Source organism: Eucalyptus grandis, chromosome 2, assembly GCF_016545825.1.
Source record: "Eucalyptus grandis isolate ANBG69807.140 chromosome 2, ASM1654582v1, whole genome shotgun sequence".
NCBI classification, from domain to species: domain Eukaryota; kingdom Viridiplantae; phylum Streptophyta; class Magnoliopsida; order Myrtales; family Myrtaceae; genus Eucalyptus; species Eucalyptus grandis.
In genome coordinates this window covers 29,128,625-29,145,005 of record NC_052613.1, presented here as the reverse complement: position 1 = coordinate 29,145,005, position 16,381 = coordinate 29,128,625, and the positions used below count along the sequence as shown (strand labels likewise).

At 40.5% G+C, this 16,381-nt stretch overlaps 3 protein-coding genes across 4 annotated transcripts; 1 reads left to right on the top strand and 2 right to left on the bottom strand.

Annotated features, from left to right (window-relative positions):
• Nucleotides 1-1,042: 1,042 nt before the first annotated feature.
• On the top strand, nt 1,043-2,428 carry LOC104428248 (nicotianamine synthase). The gene has a single exon (XM_010041248.3). It carries the CDS (start codon nt 1,168-1,170, stop codon nt 2,128-2,130), a length of 963 nt encoding a protein of 320 aa, XP_010039550.2. The 5' UTR covers nt 1,043-1,167; the 3' UTR covers nt 2,131-2,428.
• Nucleotides 2,429-3,743: 1,315 nt separating this feature from the next.
• On the bottom strand, nt 3,744-10,614 carry LOC104428246 (RNA polymerase II-associated protein 3). Of its 2 annotated transcripts, none has more exons than XM_010041246.3 (12): nt 10,455-10,614; nt 9,804-9,884; nt 9,206-9,343; nt 8,975-9,099; nt 8,585-8,706; nt 8,340-8,422; nt 7,917-8,057; nt 6,225-6,362; nt 5,840-6,022; nt 5,191-5,285; nt 4,994-5,091; nt 3,744-4,189 (listed from the first exon to the last, which is right to left on the bottom strand). In XM_010041246.3, exons 1-12 carry the CDS (start codon nt 10,494-10,496, stop codon nt 4,086-4,088), a joined length of 1,350 nt encoding a protein of 449 aa, XP_010039548.2. In that variant the 5' UTR covers nt 10,497-10,614; the 3' UTR covers nt 3,744-4,085. The 2 variants fall into 2 exon arrangements, with proteins under 2 accessions (XP_010039548.2, XP_010039549.2); XM_010041247.3 differs by having other exon boundaries at nt 9,804-9,854.
• Nucleotides 10,615-12,208: 1,594 nt separating this feature from the next.
• On the bottom strand, nt 12,209-16,180 carry LOC104428283. The gene is made up of 7 exons (XM_039307743.1): nt 15,924-16,180; nt 14,273-14,859; nt 13,541-14,168; nt 13,352-13,452; nt 13,101-13,190; nt 12,897-13,024; nt 12,209-12,742 (listed from the first exon to the last, which is right to left on the bottom strand). Exons 2-7 carry the CDS (start codon nt 14,840-14,842, stop codon nt 12,598-12,600), a joined length of 1,662 nt encoding a protein of 553 aa, XP_039163677.1. The 5' UTR covers nt 14,843-14,859; nt 15,924-16,180; the 3' UTR covers nt 12,209-12,597.
• Between the last annotated feature and the right edge of the window lie 201 nt (nt 16,181-16,381).

The following is a 16,381-nucleotide window of genomic DNA, read 5'->3' as shown; positions in this document are numbered from 1 at the left end:
GGCTAGAGAGAATCTGAGCACCCCCTCGCACATAATACCATCTCTAGAAACGTCACACTGGGAGGCATGTTTCGCGCTGTCGCGAGTAATCTTTCGGGGGTGGGAAAGCCCTTTTAACCTCGCATTGGAAAGGGGCCAAAAATGTCAACTTCCCCCCGCTTCGTCCGCGTCAGTTTTCACGCAGACACCTTTAGGAAACGTCAAGACAGGGACGTTCTTGACGTTGTCCTCGCCAGTAACTTGGGGTTTGGAAAACTTCTTAACACAATACCCTCCTTAACACCATACCGAAAGGGTCTTGGATGTCGACCTCTGCCCGCTTCTTCGTCTGTCAGTTTCCGTTCGTCTTGTTTCTTGATCTATGAGTATGTATCGTTGTCCATCTCGCTTGGATGGGAGTGGGAGATTTCAAGCTTTTCACCCCACATGAATTGTCCCCTTCAGTGGCGGAGAAAAAGCCGAAACAAGAAGGGGGTGAAAGTCAGTTCATTGCGTCTGATTGCGGGATACAGGAGCATCGTGCCACACGCCATTATCTTCCGGTCATTCTGTGCACGAATTCAACACGAAACTAAGACCTTAGAGAATCATATTCCAGTCAATTTCAATTTTTTGTTGCATTTTAGGTAACGTAGATGCACTCATACGAAGGGACAAGTTTTCTACAGAGGATTGCTAATTTTCAACCCCACTTTTCCCAACCTCAATACTTATGAGCTCATTGGCTTTTCCATTCACATATAATTCATAATTCAAAATCTCTAACTTCAATAACTTTATTGGCTCACATTTCAAAGATAAATTATATTACGAAATACGACCAGTGCCACACAATAATATTAAAATTGATAAAGTAAGATGTAGCGTGAACGACAATATAAATGGATTAAACTCATTTAACCAAATAAATTTCACCTATGAAAAAAAAAAACGCACAACAAAGTCTCCAACGCAAGTTATAATAGAGGGGAAATAGCGCAATCCTCCACATAGCGTGGTCCCCACAAACCCTCCATAAATAGTCAACCATGGGAACCCTCGATGTTGTCACAAATCGAGCTGATCTTGTGAGGAAGACCACATCGCCCTCTCTCTCTCTGAATTTTCAAACATTTCCTTCTTCATTTGCTGTGTAAACTTTTGCTTCCATAACCTCATAGTGTCGACATGGGATGCCAACAAGACCCTCTTGTCCAAAGAGTATGCGAACTGTACGAGAAGATCTCAAGCCTCGAGTCTCTCAAACCATGCAAAGATGTCAACATGCTGTTCAACCAGCTGGTCCTCACGTGCATGCCACCAAACTACCCGATCGATGTCACAAAACTATGCAGAAAGGTTCAAGAAATGAGGTCCAACCTCATCAAGCTTTGTGGCGAAGGTGAGGGTCTCTTAGAGAGCCACTACTCCTCCATCTTGGCCTCATATGACAATCCGATTGATCACCTTCACATCTTCCCTTACTTCACCAACTACCTCAAGCTAAGCCAACTTGAGTTCACCATCTTGAGCCAGCACCACTCAGGGCGCGAGCCAAGCCGGGTTGCCTTCGTGGGCTCCGGCCCGCTCCCGCTGACCTCAATTGTCCTAGCCTCTAACCACCTGACCAAGACTCATTTCCACAACTATGACATTGACGCCTCGGCCAATTCCATGGCACTCCAATTGGTCTCACCTGACCCTGACCTGTCCAAGAGAATGTTCTTTCACACCACAGATATAATGGATGTCACATGTGCCTTGAGGGACTATGATGTCATTTTCTTGGCAGCTTTGGTGGGTATGGAGAAGGAGCAAAAGATTAGGGTTATTGAACATTTGAGCAAGTACATGGCCAATGATTCAATCTTGATGATCCGAAGTGCACATGGGGCTAGGGCTTTTCTGTATCCTGTGATCGAGGCCAGTGACCTAAGAGGGTTCCAGGTTCTCTCGGTGTTTCATCCCACAGACGAGGTCGTCAACTCGGTCATCATCGCCCGCAAGTGCTCGACACTCAATCATGAAAAGGGATCGCCGCTCGGGCCCATCATAATGCCTAACAAGTGCTGTGAGATCCACCAGGTCTTCAATCCTCTCAACCACGGGAGTATCGTGGAGGAGTTGACCATTGAAGAGAAATTATCCTAAAGACAGCTCCGTTCCACCCTCTCTCTATCTCTAGGTTTGACATACATGCATTTTTTCTGTCGGCTTGGCGATTGTAGGGTTTGTGCATCGTCTTTGCATTTTTATGTCGAGAAATAATTCTGGTCTAATATTCGTGAAAGTTACAAACCTTACTTTCCTCTTCTTTTTTTCTGCTTTCCGGGTGGTGTTGTGGATGTTATGTTGTTCCACTATGTAATCTCGTGTAATGACCAACTGGTCATCAAATGTTTTAATAATCATCAAATATAGTGAATTGTCGTCCTTTTCTCTGGCAAAAGACAAGACTGTCAACCTTCACAAAAGTAAGTCGCTAGGGTAGACTCCGTTTTAAGGACTCGTGGTATGAATTCAAGCCCGAGAGTATATTTGTACTAGTTTGGGGGCAAAATTAGAAGCTGCGACGCATGGAAGGATGACATAGGAACATCTATATTTGACAGACTAACTGAATTAGCCGATACAGCGACTTGAATCATCTTCTTGAAAGTTCATGTTGCTGTTATTCATGTGGGGACTTATCTAGATGACGAGATTCAACAGTGAGTGGAGGAAAGAGATGGATAATAGAGAAAGAGACCCTTCATATTGATTTTCGTGTGATGTTGCTGCTGTTGGAGTGATGCTTTGTTTGGATCTTGCAATCATTTCGCGTTGTTCCAATCAATGCAAATTGCCAGGGAGAGAGTTTGATACCGAAGGTCATGGGTGCTTCGTTTGTATCTGTTGTCTGGCCATGGGAAAAAGACGCTTCTTGAAAATTGCCCAATCAATTGTTGCATACAAGGCCTTTCCGAACTTTGTTTTCTTCTCGTTTTGATTGGACCTTAGTTTGCCAAACGAAACATATGGATAGAGCTCCTTTATCTTCTTTGAGATTTGTGACGATTGACCAGAGGATTAGATGCATGATCTGACTGAGGATAGTATTTTTTACTTCCCACTTGGCTATAGGAGAAAACATCGCTAGCTTTAAAACTTTCATCAAGCGATCAATTGAGCCTATGAACTTTTTTATCTCTCTAAGCTCTCGGATTCATGTTGTTTTGATGCTTTAGATGATCGTTCGATTAAAGGACGTTAGGGAAATGCTAATATGAACATTTAACGCCGTGCTAACATCATACATAAGTCAAAAATATGAGAAAGGGTATACCTTAAAACAGCTGAAAAAGCGAAATCGAAAGAAACAATTTGTTACTGGCTTGAAAAAAAGAAATACTTTCTACGGAAAGAACAACAAAGAAGAAGATAAAAAGAATAGGAAAAAGAGGGGCAGGCGATGGTTGCGAAAATGGTTGATGCTAACGAGGCAGGGCATGCTTGTAGCAGCAATTTACTTGACTTGATGTGTGGTAAAATCAAGGACGTACGTAGAAGATCACTCCCAGGGGCGATCCACGACTAATCGAGAGTCGAATGATCATTAGCAGCATTTGAGAAGACAATCAACATATCGAAAGATTGGCATTCGAGCTATGAAAGATTTGGCGCAAAAGAGAGACTTCAACTGCTAGAACAAGTTCCGATTCCAGTACTTTCGCCGCCAACTTCGAGTAAGAACAGGAGCAGAAGAGACTTCAACACAAGACCGCCCAAGAAGTCCCAACAATTTGTAGAAATTGGCCGAGGGATGAAGAGGATGTATTCGACACCTCTAGAACCCAGATATACATTACTCATGCCCCATGGTATTAATATTCATGGACGCATTTCTATGCATATATGAACCATACACAACAATCATCTGTACACTGTATAACGGGACAGGCACCATTTTTACACGTTGAATGTCGCACTTCCATCGATCTTCTGAAGCTTTTCATGGGCAGAAAGAACAAATCAAAGGAGAAATAAGATTTCTCTAATAAAATGGACAAATGCACGTAAGTGTTAAAAGGAAAAACGTCCCAGCTCCAAATTGTCTTCCACATATCTCACTGCTTAAGGCAGTATTTGGCGCGGAGATTATCAAGAGTCTCTGCATGCTCGATTGGAGTAGCCTCACTACAGAATACATCCTTCCATAGTCTGAGAAGATCTGCTCCAAAAGAGAACTATGGTCAGATTCTCAGTCCAATCAACAATTAAAGAAGTTCCACTCTCAAATATTTCCATTTTCCCATGGCCAATGTTGCCAGGTCTTTGCACCCTCATCAATTGACAAGAAATAGGTATATGGTCACGACCCTAAAGTGTCATCAATGCTTTCACCCTCTCCAAAATATACCGTTCATTCAGCTTACACACTTAGATGTGTAAAATCTCTCATATCCAAAGTTTTCAAAGATGACCTCATGATGGCAATACTAGGCCTAATCTGTTTTACATTGCCTTCTTGGCAATTGGCATCGGTGTTAACTTGTAGATGCAAAAAGACGTCAAGCACATGGATTGTGCTTTGAAAATCCTATAAACATCTGCTCCGTCATTGCTAAGGTCAAATTTAAATGTCGCGACTAAACATGCAAATACAGACATCCACACGTCGACTCCTACTCCTCAGATCAAGGTAACCCCTGGTCCACCGTAGTTGAATTAGGTGTCAAGAAAGACAAAATGTAATGAGCAACAATAATTATTCAGTGATCATCTAACTCAGCAGGAGCATCCACTGGAATGGCAGGAAGCAAATGCTCAGATGTTATCAGAAGAAATATGGATGCTCATGGTAGATGTTACCCAAGCATCGGCTCCTGAGATGGTTTATGACAGTGCGCCTCAACAAGCAGCAACATACAGTTGAATTACATTGAGCCATGTGGTGTGCATATGTGTATTTCAAAGACATCGAAAATAAATGAAATCAATAGGTAACCTATTTATACTTCAGAAGTGAACATACCAGCTTTATCTTCAGAAGAAAGACACATAATTATCATATCGAATCTTGGGACCTTCGTCAAATTATCCAAGTAATTAACAGCCAAATCTACGTCCTCACTGTCAAAAGGTAGAAAATTAGCCAAACGAAATAGCACTGAACTCAAACAAAGTCCAAAGACATCCTGGACAAATATAATAACAAGATCCTGTACTTACGTGAAAAATGTGGCTACACACTTGATGATATCAACCAGTAAAGGAGCAGAGAGTGCATTTTTGAATATCTGTGGCAAAGAACCTGGAGAAGTAACCTACAAATAACAAACAGAGAGAAGTTGAGACATCAAGACAGTTGTTAATATGATTGCCTACAGGAACAGAGCACAAATCAATCCTAAGATCTATAGTGCATACATTGAACATCCACATTCTTACTAGGCAAGCTATCACATTACCACATTTCAGGCAAAAATTATGGAGGATCTAGCAATGCTAAAAGTTGGATAAGCTAATCTTACTCTGACGAATTAACTAATTCTCACAGAGATGTAAGGACTGTCTTCTTTTTCCAAAAGTTCATTAAAGCCACGTATTTACCCAGAAAATGATCTTCTGTCCAATTTCTTACCTAATGAAAGGAAGTGAGTGTTAAAGACCACACTCATGCCATGGACTAAGTACTGAGCGTCCCAGAAGGGACCAATTAGTAGAGCAAACCAAACTTTTAACTAATAGCATATTCAAGATTCTACAAGAACAATTAGTTAATGAATATAATTATGAAGCTAAATGATAACAAGAACCTTTAATAAACGAGAACAATTAGTTAATGGATATAATTACAAAGGTAAATGATAACAAGAACCTTTAATAGACGAGCTTGTAGAGAACGATCGCCAGAGAATCCTCGCCAAGAAACCTCAAACTGATAGGCTGAATTCAGTGGGGTGATATTTTTAGCTGCTTCAGACATAGCTCGAGAAGCTGCTCGAGTAGCAAGATCTTGCACTGATACCTTCAGTTCTTGCTTTCCAGATCTCTCATGTCCCTGAAGATTCACCGAGGGAGAGAGAGAGAGAGTACAAAACTAAGTCAATAATTCCAGTGTGTAAATTTTCAGTTGTGCACAAGCCAGGCATAATACAAGACATTTTTGGAAAAAGAAAATTTAAAAAGGGCAAAAGCACCATAGAATATTTTTATGAATGTTCCAGGGTCAAACGAAAAAGCAAGAGAGCTTATAGGAGGACCTTAGATTTCTCTACAACAGAACCATTGACATCCTTGAAAGTCTTCTTGGAGTCATCTTCAATTCTAGCTTTATTGCTTTTGCTTTTTATTTCCTCGATGTGGATGGAAGGCTTCAAGGACACTGGCCCATTGTGCTCCTGTCAAAGGTGTAGAAATAACCAGAATTACATTCGGGGTCTCTCTCTCCTTTTATATTATTTATTTACAAAAAATCCAGCAACTCATGATGCTTGGAAAAAGATTGCTTCATATTTTCACAAAAGAAGCAAATTCACAAACCATCTAAAGTCTGAAGACTCATACTACATTCTCAAACAAGACATCAACGCTATTGGATTTCCCAATGATCATATATGCAATTGGAAGAACATGAAATTTTGAGGTATAAAGATATGATGACAGATTTAAAACCCAATTATATTCTGCTCAACAATCAGTAGAAAATCCAAGCACTCATAATTCTAGGCATACTCTTGTTTCTTGCGGTTCCGCTTGACAGACTACATTCTCAAACATGCCATCAATGCCATTGGATTTCCCAATGATCAAATATGCGATTGGAAGAATATGAAATTTTGAGGTATAAAGATATGATGACAGATTTAAAACCCAATCATATTCTGCTCAACAATCAGTAGAAAATCCAAGCACTCATAATTCTAGGCATACTCTTGTTTCTCGCGGTTCCGCTTGACAGACTACATTCTCAGAAATGCCATCAATGCCATTGGATTTCCCAATGATCAAATATGCAATTGGAAGAATATGAAATTTTGAGGTATAAAGATATGATGACAGATTTAAGACCCAATTATATTCTGCTCAACAATCAATAGAAAATCCACGTACTCATAATTCTTGGCATATTCTTGTTTCTTGCAGTTCCACTTGACAGACTACATTCTCAAACATGCCATCAATGCCATTGGATTTCCCAATGATCAAATATGCAATTGGAAGAATATGAAATTTTGAGGTATAAAGATCTGATGACAGAGTTAAGACCCAATTATATTCTGCTCAACAATCAGTAGAAAATCTGAGTACTCATAATTCTTGGCATACTCTTGTTTCTTGCAGCTCCACTTGACAGAATAAGTTGTCAAATGGTTTAAGCTGAAGCAGTGACTCCATGTCTTTATGCACAATTGTTTTATGCCCAGAGCAACTGACACAAATGGTACTCCTTGCCCTCTACTAGTTCGAGAGTTTCGTCAAGGTAAAAAAGAAACAGAACCCTCTTCTTTTAAACTTTGAAAAGTCATAAAGGTGAAGATGAACCAGCCCTTTCCCCACCCCACAAATCAAAGGTCAAAAAGGAAGGTCGTTTTTCACATCCTGTGTTCCTGTGCATTCTTTTGTTGGAGGCATTCTAGAATTGCAGAAATGGGTCAGTCTTTATATATAATGAAGATCCTTGCCTAGCTTGCTCAATTTGTTTCTGGTTTTCTACCCCCACTCCCAGCTAGAAACCACTTTCTTTTTTTCTTTCAGAAAAAAATAGAAAATCAGTTCAACAGATGTCAGAGACTTTACCAATGCAACCATGTTCCTTAGCAATCTACTCCAAAAGCCTCTCAATGTTCACACAATCAACCTCACAAAAGATAACTAATTTTACTAAATTCTTGCAATCACACAAAGTTCACAAAATAATTGCAACTCCACTGGAAATAATACAAAGTTCATACCTTGCTATGATCTTGAACTGCAGCTGCTTCTGTCCGCTGGTTACTGACAGAGGATGAGTGGCATCCCTTTTCTGATTTCCCTGATTTCTGAGGACCTTGAATAGAGCTTCTCAATGCCCCGGTTGCTTTCTTTAGAATCTCCTAGAATGGGCCATCCAACTAATTTTAATGCTGAATTGGAAATGGTTATACAAAACAAACTTAACAAAAAAGAAGACCTTCTATGCCTGGGTGCCAGTAGAACCCAAAATTGCTTTTTTTCTTTTTTCTAGGATATGATATCAAGGTGTAGTTTTAAATGCATAATTTACTTCCTGAAGCTCTTGACCATCTTCTGTGATTTTTATCTAGTTATACTGGTTAAAAAGGATTCAGTGACAGAAGTTACATGCCAAAAACATAAGATAGAGGCCAATTGCGTACTTTCTCATACAAAGATTTTGCATCTGAATACTGTTTCTTGACTTCTTCATTCTGTGGCTCCAACCGAAGAGCAAACTCGGCATCTGCAGTTAGCTGTGATTAATATACCCGGCCTGGCAGATCATATGTAAAGATTCAAGAATATATAACAGGAACATCATCGGCACCAACTATGTTTTCTATTAAATTCACCAGTCTACAATCTTTTCAAGTCAATGGACATGACATTATATTGGCTCACATACCCTCAAGTGATTCTTTATATTTTGCAAGTTCTTTCCTTGCCATTGCTCGGCGTGAGTATGCTTTTATGTATCGATCATCTAAATTTAAGGCCTCTGTGCAGTCATCCTCCGCCTCTTTGAACCTAAGGCACCAAGGAAATAATGACAGGAAAGAAAGCCAATTAATATGCTCCTTCTCTGATTTTCTACGTTATGACTTATCAGAGAATTTCCCCTTTCCTGCAATATATGTGCATTTCTCTCATGATAGAGAAATTTAGAACTCAAAGGGGGAAGTCTGGCCCAAAGAACAATAATAATAGTACTAGTGGTGGTGATAGAAGTAGTAATAGTAGTGTAGAGCTATGAAATAGATATATTGTCACATGGACCGACAACCTCACTCTATACCTTCTGATCTTGAGATAGGCCATTGCCCTGTTTGCATAAGCTACTGCAGTTGGTGAAAAGGCAATGCTTCTTGAATAGCAATCAATAGCTTCATTAAATTTCTTCTGCTTGAAGAACTCATTACCCTGTCATTGAGGGCATCAATCAGACAAATAGCATGTGAAGCTAACTTCACATACCTAGAGACAACAACTGTTGATTATTAAAGCATCATAAGAGGAGAATTCCTACCAGCTCCTTTTCTGAAGCAGCATCCGGAGCAGACTCTTCTGTTGAGAATCCACCTCCCAGACTCTTTGCGCTACCACTGAGATTGATTCCTGATTTTTTATCCACACTAGGATATCCTTTCATTGATGACGGTGATTCCTGCAAAAGCACCAATGAAAGACTTGACCATTTATATGCTCTCAAAGCTTTTCCATACATGTTCACACACACTTCAGTAACATAACTTCAATCTCCAAAATATATATCAAGCGAATGCTGGCTATGCCTCTTGATATTCACAAAATGAGATCAAAGCCAGTACAGATCAGTTTCCTCCCCAATACAAAATGCAACAGAATGTCTTGTATACCCTCCAAACATAGAAGAAGACATAAAGAATGCATGTTAACATGTCAACCACTTGATCACTCAAGCAGAGAACATCAGATCAGTGCCTAAGCGCAATTTATGTACTACCCATCTGTTGCATATATATCTGGGACCCAAAACTTTGCAAACCTTTTGGGAAGTTTAGAAGGGAGGAAAATGAGTGGATATACCATCATTCAAGCATACAGTCTATAAGCATGTCAATACATATAACACTGTAACACTATACCTTGTCTGGCCTTATTTTCTTGTCCTTGTCTTTGAGTGAAAGTTCCCAATCCTGCAAGTCATTCAAAAATCCCTGGAAATCCTGGTGGAGTGGCCAAAGAAAATGGCAAGAGAGAAATCAACTGAACAGCTACTATACCAGCAAAGTACATGCGAAAAAACAGCAGCTACCCATGATCCCCAACTCCTTCAACATACCAATTTTACAAAGAACTTACAATGAGACCCACCAAAGCAACGATCTTTTTCTAACGCGCAACGAAACCAAGGCTCCAGAAAGCCCAAAAAAAAAAAAAAAGGACGTCTTCGCGAGGTCGCAAGTAGGCACAGGAACGTTGCCCCAACATCAAAGAGAACCAATTCCCTAAACCCTACGAAACCCGCCGTCCCAGTTCAATCGCTCGAAATTGCAAGTACGAATCAAGGCGGAAGAATCTAGCTGCTCGAGACGGACCAAGAACCGACCCCACATCATCCATCACTCGAAACAATCGCCGCCCTAGAGAGCAACCGAAAGCCGAAAAGCCGAAAGCCCGAAGCTGCAATGCACATCGAGAAACACTCGATCGCCAGCTGCAAAACGCAGTCCTCTGTTCGCCTTACGCCGAGCGCGCGAAAGAGCAAAAGAGCGTGAGAGAGAGAGAGCACGAACCAGAGCTTGATCGCGACCATGTTTGGCCGGAGCCCGAGCCATGACGGTGCTCCGAGGCTGGCGGCGGCGGCGGCGGCGACGACGGCGCTGAGCACCGCGAGACGGGGGAGGGAAGAGAGGGAGGGAGAGAGAGAGAGTGTGTGTGTTTTCGCCGTCAATGGATTCCTCTGGAGAATCGACGAATTTCGAAGTGGGCCGAGTGGAGATTGCCACGTGTCTCGCACGTTTTGTAAAGAATAAAATACAATAGAAATCTTAAAATTTATCATGAAAATGCAATTTAATTCTAAAATTTTGAAAAAATATCATTAAGCCCTAAAATTCATCACAAAATATAATTTAAATATTAGAACTTTCAAAAAGTGCAATTAGGTTCTAAAACTTATCAAAGTGGTTTAATCTAAGTCATTCCATTGATTATACTTTTTGAAAGTTTTAAAACTCAATTGCACTTTCGAGATAAGTTTTAGAATTTTATTAAAATTTTTGAAAGTTTTAAGACTTAATTGAATTTTCGTGACAACTTTTAGAACTTAATTACACTTTTTAAAAATTTTAAGATTTAATTGCGTTTTCATAATAAGTTTTAGTACTTCTAATGCACGTATCCCTTTTGTAAAAAGCTCAATCGCCAAGTTAAACGGCATCAAGCTAGTAGTGTGTCGATTGCCAAACAACATCATTCATTTCCCGAATCGAGACTTATTATAGTTCATAAACTTTAACCCAATACCCAATATATAATATTGTTCTAAAACTTTTAATTTGTTCAATGATGTATATAATTTTTTTGTTAAATATTCAATATGTTCCCTAAACTATATAAAATATCTAATTTTATATCGTTCCCCTGATTTAAGTTCAAAGGTTATATTTTTATATAATTTAGGAGCTAAATTACACATCTCCTAAAAGTTTAGGAATTTTATTGAATAAATCAAAATTCATAAATCACATTACATATTAAACTAAAGTTCATAAACTATATTGAATAAATAAAAAATTTAGAGACAATATTATACATTAAGTTAAAATTTAAGAAACTTTTCAATAGTTATTCTCCTTATCACGTTAGCAACGCAATTACATTTTGACCTCACCTGCATAATGAAAATTCCACCTTTTCCTAGACTCATCTTTTGTGTCAATACAGTCAAATAATATCGTTGTTGCTTTTTGCACTCATCCTTTCTATGTATTTCAAAAGCCTGTTGGTGACATGAAAAACCATCGCAAACTTTTCCGCCGGCGTTTTTCAAACCCAATAAAGACCGGGCCGGCTCGACCGGTTGAAATGGTTCGGGTTTTACTTGAGAACCGAAGTAGTCAAAAACCGGTCAAGCCCGGATTTGACCCCTTCACCAGGTTTGGCTTGATTGGATCTTTAATAAATAAATAAATAAATAAAGCACGCAGAGGCGGCAACAATAGGGATCAAACCCTCAACATGGTTTGAACCAGTAGACATGCGAACCGGAAGCCAAACCGGTTCCTTGACTGGGTTTGGAAACGCTGCTTTTCATGCATTTTCCCTAAAAATGACTTTCTCAGAACTTGTTCTGCAGCAATGTCCGAGTATATTTCTAAACAAACGGAGCCCAAGTGCGAGAAATCTTGAAAGGCTAAAGAATGTCTCCTCACTGTCCGAAAGCCGATCATGCTGCCACGGAATTCACTGTAATTATCAAGTAAGAAGAAACTAAGAATTCCTAGGAAAGGATAGAGTGTAGAGTGAATGCTGCTACAAGTCCAGAGAAGCCAGTGAAGATTGCTCATGCCATTGAGAGGTCGATCCGCCGACTGAATTACACCCCTTTTGGGGACACCGGCTACATAGCACCAGTACAAGCATCGAAAATCTAATGAAGGGAACGAAAAAAAAGCTACCCTCGAAAGATCCGAACTACTAGCTTATCAACCCAGATCAACCCAACTGGCTTCATAGCTTAACGCAAGACAGATATGCTACAAAATATAAGGTCCCCTGCCACCCAAGGGACAGTATCTTATTTAACTTGTGATCAAGTATTAACCTTACAATCAAGTACGTCCAATGACCCACCTTAAATCACCATTAGAAATGTGAAGATCCGCACCAGAAATGTCGTCATTCATGAAACTACAGGAAAGACATCCCGCTCCATCAGCAGGCAATCAGTGGCTGTGATTTTTGTTGTATAGCTCTGTAGCAATCGAGACTGCACACTGGTAACTTCGACTTTGAATCCCGGTACCTATATGGGTTCATACAGGAGGGAGCAGCGCATTTTTCACGGGGCGGCGGGTAGCTGAAAATTTACATCATAAGGCTTTAGTCAGATCAAAATGCAGTTGACTTATCACATCAGAAGCTACGTGCTCCTATAGTACGGTAGCAAATTGCGGTGCCACCAAAATTGGAGGAAGGACTAAGGTCTGTGAACAAAACATAGAAGCAGTTACCTGCAAGTCCTAGAATCAAATATACTTGGCAAGCCCATCTCCTCTGGGAATGTGACTACCGTTCTCACAGGCCCCATAATCCATCTCACTGTGTCTGATTTAATTATCATAGCATTGGCAGCCTTCTCCTAAACGTAATAAAAGGAGGTATATAATTAGTCCCTTCTATTAAAAAAGGAAATATCGCGGGATATTAGTAAATACCTCGGCTTCCTCTTCTTGTCGTTTCCTGATCTTCTGCTCTCGCTTCTTCCTACTTGAATCTTGGCCCAGTATCTTCCTGATTGCCTCAGCCTGGAAACAAGCCAAATCTAATCTTAAATTCCTCCTGAGGATTCATGCAGTTCACGAAGTACTATATACAGAGAGGCCAGAGTATGGCTACGAAGAGTGATGGTCAAGCAAGCGGAAAAGCTGTTAAAATATAGTATGAGAGAAAAAACATAGAAGCCAACCTGAGATTCCATAGCTGCTTTCTCGGCCAGCATCCTACGTCTCTCGGCAGCCTCGGCTTTCTTCAGTTGTCGGTCAACTTCAGAGAGCGTATCCTTTTGCTCTGGTTGTGACAAATGAACTTCCTCAAACATCTTTGAGCATAACAATCTTTCATAGAAAAAGTACAGAAGATGCGACAGATGACTCACTTTTAGGTGGTGCAGGAGGTAAACCATTTGAAAGTTTGACTATATCTGACCTACCATCAGAGAATGTATCTTTGCCTGATTGCAGTGCCCGTTGACGGGTAATCACTGTCGTCTCCCTTTCAGAACCCCCTAAAGACTCGAGACGGCGTGCCTTGTCTTTCTTCCTCTTAATCGTGGGTTCAACATCTGAAGTCGGTTCTTCTTCTTCCAAATAATCATCGTCTTCAAATGTCCTGGCAGATTTGGACTTTCTAGCTTCTTTGGCTGAAAGGGCATTTATCCGTGTGTTCACGTTATGCGGGCCCTCAAACTGTCTCTTCAACACCTCCGATAATTTCTGTTGTCTCCTTTTTCCCCCTTCGTAATCCTCATCACACTCATCATTGTCCTCGGCATTGAATCTAGGTACATTGACCTTTCCTAGAATCTCATAATCATCAGCTCCATAATCCCCATCAAATGTACGCCTTTTAGGAACTCGCTTGCTCTTGCGAACTGACTCACTACTGCCAGAAGAATCCGCCTTCCCTATGTTGAAACTACTAGCAGAGAAATTCTTCCACCATGGCACCCCTCGCTGGCGACTTGCCTTGTCAGAAGAAAGAGTGTGAAATCTAGAGGAGCCATTCTAAAGAGAGAGAGAGAGAGAGATTTGTTAGTTTAACTCAAAATACATTAAAAGAGTATAGCATGACTATAAGTAGGGTCCATGTAAGCCATTCAATTTATTACCTCAAGCATTGCATTTTCACCAGGCCCCATAATATCTGATGAGCCGCAATATTTTGTTGAAGAGGACCCAACGACTGAGACACCATCTGAGTTGGTGTGGATGGTTCGAGTCATGCCCCCAACCTTGAGCTTGACTTTTTTCACTTTATTCTCGTTCATCGGTGGTGAATGAAGAGCTGCTGCTCCTTTGGCTACTTCGCAATTAGCAGGGGCAAGAGCACATTCACCAGATGTATTGGAATCGGTAGCACTGCGCATCTGTTCGTTTCCTCCACAAAAACTATGTGCGGAGGCATATTGAGATTCTCCAGCATCTGCCACGTTATTGCACGATGCACTTGAGGAAAACTGCTTCAGATGTGTCTCCTTGTGAGCATAAATACCATAATCCACATTCTTGTCAACAGAAGCTTCACTAAAGTTATCAGGAGGTGGTGTAGAAGATGCCATGTCAATGTAATTATAAGGTGGTTGCAGCTCATCATGGGGACGTCGAAAGGCATTACTGCGTTTCTTCCTTGCTCCATTCCCCAAATGAAGGAGCCTGCCACCACTTCCTCTTCCCTCCATGGCCGATGCAAGTTTTCCTAATGTAGTCATTTAGTGTCAACATGAACAAACCACAAACCATGAGAAAATGTAGTCGACACTGGATTACTCAAAAGAGTGAGGAAGAAAACAAAAGTCAAACATCTTTGTGTCAATAAACAAAGTAATGGACAAATAAAGCTTCTCATAATCACCTCTTACAAAACAATCCCACAAAAGAAATGTTAGACAATATGGTAGGATCAGAAATGCAGCAGACATCAATCACTACCATCTCTATTTTGGGAAGCAGTCTGGTTTCAGTACACCATGGTGAGCTAATTAATCGACTATATTTTCATAAGTATCCTCAGCTTCTCATTTGATCACATCACTACTTGCTTCGACGAGCAGTAATGGACCTTGCTGAAGTCATGAAATAGTTTTCACTCTCCTAAAGTTGGCTCTGACAGTAACTAATAGCTGAACCTTCACAATCATTTTGAACAGGAGCCTGGAAATCTAACTTTTACTTTCTTCACTTCCATTTCGGGGAAGATTCAACAATAAATTTTTCCAAAGAAAAACACCTAAATATGAAAAAGACATTTCACAGTCCACAGTTCATGGATTGCAATCAAGCCGACACAAAAAGAGTATGCTCGCAGCATCGTTCAATGAGCCCGACAAATTACTAAATACCAAACACAGCACGCCAGCAACAATACCAACAGCAGCAACCGAAACAACACAACACGAAAGAAGTTGCAAAAATAAACAAACACTCCGATGAACAACCAAACCAATATGAAAACATTAACCAAAAATAACACACGCAAACACACGCCCCATCAGAACCATACCCCTAAAAAGATGAATTCAAGAAGAGAAAACAGGAGAAATAGCCTTACACAACGAAAATACGACCCAAAAATCTTCAAGTGATCACAGCAACAACGTACCACTCGGACCAAGAATTTCAAGAACCCGGCTTAATTCTTGAAAAAGGCGTGAAACTAGCAAAACGCACGACCCATAGGCCATGGAAACACCACCCAACTCAGATTAAACGCAGCAAGAATCTGGAGAGCTGAAAGATGCTCCTCAAAGATGGGATTTTTACCTTCTCGAAAGGAGCACTTCTACGCCACCATGGCGGGGGCAAAACGGAACTGGGTCCTCGACGAAACTGGAGTTGAAGCCCAGTTGAGGAGACAAGAACCTCGAATCTCAGGTTTCTGTGCTCGTGGGGTTCTAGGTTCTTAAAATCCTCAAGCAAATTGTAGTGGTCTGGAACGATGAAGTCTCCCAAGATTCGAACCGAATTTCGATGGTGCGTTTGAGGTCCTCGAAGGTGGGACGCTGTTTCGTGGACAATCTCTCTTTTTTCGGAATTTTCTATTTATTTTTAAGGGTGGGGATCGACTGATGTTGTTTGGGAAATTCAATGACGAAGTGAAGTGCACGTTTTCCCACGAATTATCGTACTCTACCGAGTTTATATCATGAGAAAAATTAAACTGATATATATAATAAATTTACCTAAAATAATCTTTATCATAAAAAAATCCTGCACTTGTA

Coding starts and splice junctions, on each gene's coding strand:
- LOC104428246 (XM_010041246.3), bottom strand. CDS start 10,496: ATGGCTCGGGCTCCGGCCAAACATGGTCGCGATCAAGCTCTG. Junction 9,100..9,205: donor CTGCTTCAGAAAAGGAGCTG/GTAGGAATTCTC, acceptor CCTCAATGACAG/GGTAATGAGTTCTTCAAGCA. Junction 4,190..4,993: donor TTCTTCTGAAGATAAAGCTG/GTATGTTCACTT, acceptor CTTTTGGAGCAG/ATCTTCTCAGACTATGGAAG.
- LOC104428248 (XM_010041248.3), top strand. CDS start 1,168: ATGGGATGCCAACAAGACCCTCTTGTCCAAAGAGTATGCGAACTGTAC.
- LOC104428283 (XM_039307743.1), bottom strand. CDS start 14,842: ATGGAGGGAAGAGGAAGTGGTGGCAGGCTCCTTCATTTGGGGAATGGA. Junction 14,169..14,272: donor GTGAAAATGCAATGCTTGAG/GTAATAAATTGA, acceptor CTCTCTCTTTAG/AATGGCTCCTCTAGATTTCA. Junction 13,453..13,540: donor ACCTCCTGCACCACCTAAAA/GTGAGTCATCTG, acceptor TGTCACAACCAG/AGCAAAAGGATACGCTCTCT.